General features: G+C 44.1%; 1 protein-coding gene across 1 annotated transcript in view; it reads right to left on the bottom strand.

Moving 5' to 3' along the window:
* The window catches only part of BUD13 (BUD13 homolog), a 19,767-nt gene extending 14,443 nt beyond the window's left edge, over positions 1 to 5,324 (bottom strand). Inside the window, 4 exon segments of the mRNA XM_069080857.1 lie at positions 1 to 117; positions 906 to 990; positions 2,854 to 2,944; positions 5,149 to 5,324. The exon segment at positions 1 to 117 is cut by the window's left edge and continues 11 nt beyond it. Of these exon segments, the coding sequence (XP_068936958.1) occupies positions 1 to 117; positions 906 to 990; positions 2,854 to 2,944; positions 5,149 to 5,291 (436 nt within the window). The 5' untranslated portion in view covers positions 5,292 to 5,324.
* Positions 5,325 to 7,870: the final 2,546 nt, after the last annotated feature.

The following is a 7,870-nucleotide window of genomic DNA, read 5'->3' as shown; positions in this document are numbered from 1 at the left end:
GACGGGGCCTCCTGGGAGGTGAGGAGTCTGGGGAGTCGTGACGGGGCATCCTGTGCGGTGAGGAGTCTGAGGAGTCGTGACGAGCCCTCCTAGGTAGGGATAGGTCTTTCTTTTGTTCTAAACACAAAGCATAAAGTCAGCACTACACAGATTCCTGGGCTACTAAACACTAGCTAGATCTCCCCAGAAGTAGTTATCTCAAAACTGCCCAGAAAATCTGAAGGACCAATATAATTGTACTGCTCAAGGATAGTGAACTAGCACGCAGGATGGCAAAAGTAAGCTGAAAATTTTCTCAAGGACATTAAGAAAATACACAGAGTCTGGAGCTCATTTTGAGGTTTGGTCCAGATAATCCTTAGCTGTCCTTTGGAGGGGAAAACTGGACTAATAAGACTGTGTCAAATCTACAGCTTCATAGGAGAAAAAGGATGATAACTATTCAGCTCACATCAAGTCTTTTCTTCAGTCAAGTAAAGCCCCAGCAGAGTGAGGAGTCTGAGATTTTTCAACTTGCAAAGACACAGCATGAGCTAAGTGGGATGGATGGGCTAAGGTGTTTCTATGGCTCTGCTCAGCAACTCCTCTTCTTTCTACCATCCACTCAGTTATGCCATAGTTAATACACTATTAAAATTGCACAGCCTTTTATTCTAGTGAATAAATTCATTTCAGACTCCACCCATTACAGACCTCAGAAAAGATATCTATGATACCAAGAGAAAGCTAGAGGCAGCTATGTTTTCTGAAGTTTTGTTTTCCACAATCTCCTTAAGGAAGTCCTAGAAGCAGCTACACCTGGGCTTCCCAAAATGGCACACAGAAATAAGCTGTTTACCATTTCTTCTCTACCCAGAAGAATGAGGCTGCCTCTCAAAAGATCTGTCCTGTGACTTGGCACTCACCTCCTAAAAGCTTCCACTTGTTACTGGTCCGGAATGCCTCCATTTGCTTCACTTCTTCTGGGCGTTCATCGATGAATTCAGCAACCTAGAAAAACAGCGTAGGCTTGAGCAGTCTGGAAGATCCCATGATAGAGCCAAGAACGACTTAGAAAGATTAAAGCAAGGAACATCTATCTCCATCCCTACTACACATACTTGCGAGAAAGCTTTCCCTCCCTCCTCAGGATTTACTGTTCCCTCTGGTTCCATAAACAACTTGTCACTGTCCTAGTTTAATTACAAACTCTCCACTGCCTAATGAAGTACCAAAAAAAAAGGCAATTTGTTCCACCACAAGCTTTTTTTAACAACCTGTCAAATTCCACATCATCTATTTCTGAGCTAAAAGATGAATATATTTTGGTCTTTCCTTTTTCTACCCAGCATGATGACCCAGAAGGCTCTCTTGACTGTCACCACTGGTTAAAGTATAGGAAAGTAGACCAAACCCTGTCCAGCATATATCCTTCATTTTAAAAAACAAACATTAAGAACTGTTTTACATGTAACCTGGAAAAATATCCAAAAAAAAATAAAATTTTTTCAAAAAGGAAGAAGTCAGATGGTAACTTTGGTTTAAGTATAACTTAAACTAGGTAGACTCCTTGGTCCCTTCCACCTCTAAGATACATACTATGAAATACCAAGCTCCAAGCTATTATTCAAATCCCATACTTAGCTACCTTTCAATTCAATGCAAGAAACATCTGCTAAACACCTGTTCTGAGTAAGAAACAGTGCTAGCTAGTGGATCCACCAACATGAAATTCCTAAAAAGAACTAACTATCCTATTCCTCTGTTCAAAAAACTCTAGTGGCTCCTTATTGCCTCTAATATAAAATACAAATTCCCCTGTTTGGCATTGAAAGTCCTTTATCTTCTGGCTTTGTTCACATAATTTTCTCATTCACCTTATGTCCCAGTCAAATTGACTTATTCACTATCCCCATATGTGCACAGTATTACATCTCCTATCCCCATGCCTTTACGTGACCTGTCCCTCCCCCCCGGAATATACTCCCTCCTCGTTTCTACCTGATCATATACCTAGCTTCCTTCAAGTTTTAGTTCATGTGTCACCTTCTGGAAGAGGCTTATGCTGATCCTCCCAATTGTTAATGCTATTCCCACTGGAAATTATTTATATTTACTATATATTTTGTTTCTACTGATCTGTGTTCACGTTGCTTGTTACCCCCAAACATGCTCCCCCCCCCCAATCATAATACTTGTGCTCCTTAAAGGCAGGTTCCCTTGGTAACTTTCTTTCCACACTCACCCCTCCTTTATGTCTGTATATCCCCAGCACCTAGCCTGGTACCTGGTACATAATATATGTCTGCTTTAATAAATGTCTGCTTGCTTGTTTGATGAATGAATGAATGAATGAATGAACAGAGGCTTCAAGCTATTAAATAGTAAGATGAGAGCAAAAGTTTCTTTAGAGTTCAGTTATGTATGTTGTCTTGCATTTTTCAGTGGAGAATTAAAAACATGCCTCAGCCTAATACTAAATACAGTTTTGGCTGGGCAAAAACACATACTTGGAAAGTCACTCCTTCTCTGTGATTGATTCCTCATTATTAGGAGGATAATGCTCTATAAACAATGGAATGAGCATATCACAATTATTCATTACTATTTTGTTACAATTTTAAGCAAAGCACCATTCCTTCCCACCTTTTCCCATTCACACACAGCACTACAAGAAGGGCTCCACTTAATGCCTGACCTTGGGGAAATTGATCAACTTCTCTGAACTTATGTTATCTCATCTATAAAATGAGGTTAGACTAGATAATCTCCAAAGTCCTTTCTAGTTTTAAATTCTATGATCTTACAACCAAATGAAAGGAATCTGCTTGAGGTAACCACAAGTTCCTAAACCCTAAATACTCCCAAACTTACCACAGGCAAATCTCCCTCATCTTCCTCTTCTTCTTTTTCTAACTTAGTAGAAATATTTGCCCAGCTCACATCATCGTCCACAATCCTCATCCTAGAGAAAAGAAGAGTCACAAAAAAGAACTATTTTCAAGATGAGAACCAACAACATTCTAGGAGACTCCAATAGTTGCTTAGATATGAGTCAGAGGCATGAGGAGACAGAGAGTAGCCCCATTTAGTTTGCCCTTTCCCTACACAGTCAACATCTCTAAGACTGAAGAATTCAGGAAAAGTTAACTGTTACTTTGAAAGAGACTGGGAACAGGATGGAACAGAAATCCCCAACCACAACCAGTGGGCTCTCTCCAACTTGAAAGCCCAAAGTGTGGGTTCCCCAGCCTGAAATCCTACCTCTGTGCCAAATCCCACTGCCCTGTTTTCCATTAGCTCCCTTGGTATCCTTCTCTCCACACCCAACCCTCCAAACACCTCCAGCCCTTTAACTTCTGCTCTGAGGCATTTCATTCCAAACTTCAGGTTGGAGACTCCCAGCTCAATCCTCAGGCTCTGGGAGGGAATGAAACAAAAGGGATGTATCCAGGGCTCAGGTCAGTGAGTAGGTACAAAGGAGGAGATAGGGAAATGAATTTGGTGGCTAGGAAAGAGGAACACAGTCTGCAGAGAGGAGACTGACGTGGCCCAGAAGCCGGGTTGATTTTGAATGGGGCACATGGGTGTCAAGAAGGAAGAGCACATACAGGGCAGTAAACAGGGATGAAGAATAGGGAAGTTGGAGAAGGGAGGTGACAAGGTGGGAAAGAGGGGCATCTACATAAGGCCAGAGCCTAAGCTGATGGGGAAAAGACACCATCAGATGAAAGGAATGAAACAGAAACAATCATAGCCTTAGGTGAGAGGAGAAAACACAGTTGTGATGAGGAGGGGACACAGCAGGAAGGGCAGGAATGCCATAACCTACCGTAATTGGTGCTTGTCTAACTTTCCAATTTCTACAGAGGGCACCAGCACCCTCCCAGTCGCCCAGACTCAAAGTGTAGGCGCTAACTCCTCACCCTTTCTCACCACCTCCACATTCAATCTGTTATCAAGTCTTGTTGTTTCTACCTTTATAATTGTTCTTGTTCTATCATTTCAGTCATGTCTAACTCTTTGCAACACTATTTGGAGTTTTCTTGGCAAAGATATTAGAGTGGTTTGCCATTTACTTCTCCCAGCTCCTTTTGGAGATGAGGAAACTGAAGAAAGAGAGTTAAGCAAACAGACTTGCCCAAGGTCACACCGGTCTGAGGCTGGATCTGAACTCAGGAAGATGAGCCTTCCTCATTGTGCCTAGCTGGCCTTTCTTCCCTTCATCACCTCTCTTCTTTCTGACACTGCTGCCACCCTCATCTCCTCATGCCTGGACATAAACGCCTGCTGGTGGGTCTGCCTGCCACGGGACTGTCCCCACTCAAGCCCGTCCCCCGCTGAGCTGTCAAGGAGCTCTTCCTAAAGTTGCTTGGTCTTGCCTGGGAACTCTCGCCCCCCCCCCCCCATCTTCTTTTTGTGCAGGGTCTTCCCACATCACATGGTAAACTCCCTGAGAACAGGGATTGCCTTTCTCGTTATCTGTATCTCCGAACTTAGCACAGAGTTTGACCAAGTCTTCATAACGCCTCCCCCAGCCCCTCCATAAATCCAGAGCCTCCCTATCAACTGCAGGATGAAATATAAACTCCTAGGGCTCTCGAAGTCCTTCCTCGCCTGACCCCTCTCTCCAGTCTCTGCCTTCTTGTGCCTTACCTCCCCACTCCACCATGCAGTGACCCTGGCCGCCTGCCTGTCGCCTTAACAGCACGGTCCTAGCACGTTCTCTGGTCGTCTCCCTCCTTCCATGCTCAGCCGAAGTTCCAGGAAGCTTTCTGCAGGAAGGCTTTCCCGCTTCCAGCGCCTGCCCTCGTCCGTTCGTGGCAGCCTGCCTCTAGGCTAATGCCGCCTTCCATCTCACTGTGTGTATCCCCGGCACAGCGCCTGGCACCCCGGGGAGGCGGCGGGGAGGGCGAGGAAGACGCGTCCCCAAGCTGGGCGAGCCGGCTGTGAGGGCGCAGGCAGACACCACCTAGACGCTGCCTGGGCTGGCCACTGCCGGGAAGGGACAGCGCGAACCAGAACCGGGGGCTGCGCCGCTCAGCGCACGCGGACACATATCACACAGACAGAAACACACGCGCCACACACACGACAGACACCACACCACATATACACACAACACACCCGCCACATACACACCACTACACACACACACCATTGGCTCACCCTTTCCCTCCGGCACCAGGCGGCTTCGGCCGCTTCTTGCGGCGCTTGCGACTAGTCTCGGACCCCGCATCGACGGCTGCCTCGGGCCCGGACAAGTAACGCTTCAGATACTCAGCCTTGGAGAGCGGTGGGGCAGCCGCCATGGCAGCGGAGGAAGTAGAAGAGAACCGGAACCGGGCTATGGCACGGCGCAGGGGACAAATTTACTGTAACGCAAAACGTTCCAAGACAGCCTCCAGGAGGTGGAGCTAGGACTCCCGGGTTGCGGAGGGAGAACCCAAGAGGAGATCTGATTGGTCCCTGATTGTGAGCGGGGCCCCGCTCGTGCACGTCGTCGTCCTAGAGAAGCCCAGCGGTTCCACAAACCGCCCCCACAAAGCCCCGACGGGGGCGAGAGGGAATAGGTGTCCGAGTGATGGGTGGGGGCAGTGGAAAGAGAAGTGAGGGAGCTGACGGGAGAGATGTAGGGGAAATTAAATCAATTAAATAGGCGGGACAAGGCCACTGATTGAGACTATGTACACCTGTGTGAGATTAGGTAACCAGTAATACTTTTAACAACCATGGCGAAAGTAGGAGGAGTAAATTTTTTCCCCTCTATTCAATCTTCTTTTTTTAAACGTTCATTTTTTTGAGTTCCAAATTCTATCCCACCCTCCAGCCCCTCCCCCACCCATCGTGAAGACAAGCACCATCTACCCATTTTACAGGTAAAGTCATGCAAAATAATAAATAAAATGTTTTTTTTTTTTTAAAAGCATGCTTCAGTCTGCATCATGAGCGGAGGAGCAAATTTCAAAATTAAGTTAGGCATGATGAGTCTGAAGTACCAGGGAGGCATCAGAGTGTACATGTCTTGTAGAAGAAGTAATTGATTCAGATTTATGTGAATAAGAACTATTCCACACTGGACAAATAGTCAAAAGCATATGAACAGAAATCTAAGCTGTCAACAACCAGAAAGAAAAAAATCATCTAAATCACTAATAATTAAATTATTGCAATGGCAATGTGCCAATGGCAGTTTTTAGAAGGGCTATGGGAAAGCCAGCACAGTAAATGTGCCATTGGTGGAACTGTGAATTGGCCAAGAACCCTTCTGGCAATGTGGAACTATGCCCACAAAAGTCACTAAACTACATACACATCCTTCGAACCAGCAATACCAATAGTAGGCCTATACTCCAAAGAGCTCAAAGAAAAAGGAAAAAAGACCTCTATGTACAAGAATATTTATAGCAACTCTTGATTATGGCAAAGAAGTGAAAACCAGGGTGTGTCTATCAATTGCGGAATGGCTGAACAAATTATGATATAGCAACAAAATGGAATATTGTGCCATAAGAAATGACAAAAGGAATGCTTTCAGAGAAACCTGGGAAGACTTTGTGAACTAATGTAAAATGAACAAAACATGGAGAACAATATATATAATATGAAGAAAAGCAACTTTGAAAGAGATAAGAATGCTTTTTAATGTAATGACCAACAATTTTTTGGGGGAGAAGGCAGAGCAATCAGGGTTAAATGACTTGCCCAAGGTCACACAGCTAGTGTGTGTGAGGTCATATTTGAACTCAGGTCCTCCTGACTCCAGGTCCAGTGCTCTATTCACTGTACCACATAGCTGCCTATAATGGGAATGTAAATTTTAAAGATCTTCCCTGTCCCTAGGCTAAAGTGCACCTGGAGCCTAGGGTGGGAGGCTTGTTTTTCAGTAGATACTTCTTGATTAGCCAGTGAGTCAATAAGGTTGTTACATTCTCCTAGCCAGGAGAAGGCTATATAAGCCCTGATGTGTAGCTTTGTTTTGGGGCTCACTTTGAGAAGTGTTCTGTGATTTGATATGGATTCTGGGAAGCCGTTGTCCAGAGCCCCCCGGCTTTGAAAAACCCAGATGTTGAAACCCAGATGTTGATTTGGTATGGATGTAATGTCTGGACAGTTTGGAAAGCTACTTGATCTGTTTCTTCTTGATAATTCTGCCTGCATACTTTGAAGTTCGGGGTGCTGACCTCTTTCCCCTGAACTTGGTAAACGATACATGTTTGACTGATTAAAGTAAGCTTGTTAACCCATTTTGAGTTGCATTCCTTTATCAAAGCAGATCCAAGAACCTGTATTGGCAGCCACCCTGAGGACGCTTGGGGTGCTTGCTGCTACACTGCCCCACCAACCACAATTCAGATGTGATAAAGCATACTAACCATTTCCTAACAGAGATAATGAACTCAAATTGGAGAAAAAAAACATACTTTTTTGAACATGACTAATATGGGAACTCAAAAAGGAAAAGAGTCACTAGAATTTTTAAATGCACAGAACAGTAGGAAAACCAGAAAAAAAAAATCACAGACAAGGCAGCTTTGGAAGTTACATATTCAATTTATTTTATTTTATTATTTAATTTATACATAACAGAAATCCAGTTTCGTTTACAATACTCTTTTCTATTCTACTATGTGTATAGAAATGCCCATTTTACTTAGTGTTTAAGTCTATAATTTTCAAAATTAATTTTTTTAAATCAACTGCATGGATAAGGCTATGACATAATTGAAGCCCTGGCACTGAATGAGATTGCCAATGGAAAAACTGTGAAGAAAAATGAGAAGAGAGCCAAGAAGAGACCCTTGAACACCCATAATAAAGGGGTAAAGGGCATCATCATCATCATAAGCAGAGTTTATATAGCACTTTAGGGTCTACAAAACTCTTTACA

The sequence above is a fragment of the Petaurus breviceps genome, unplaced genomic scaffold, assembly GCF_028583685.1.
Source record: "Petaurus breviceps papuanus isolate PSGF00001 unplaced genomic scaffold, PetGlider_PUasm1.0 91133, whole genome shotgun sequence".
NCBI lineage: Eukaryota > Metazoa > Chordata > Mammalia > Diprotodontia > Petauridae > Petaurus > Petaurus breviceps.
Note: the sequence above shows the minus strand (reverse complement) of the source record. Positions and strands in the feature narration are given on the sequence as shown.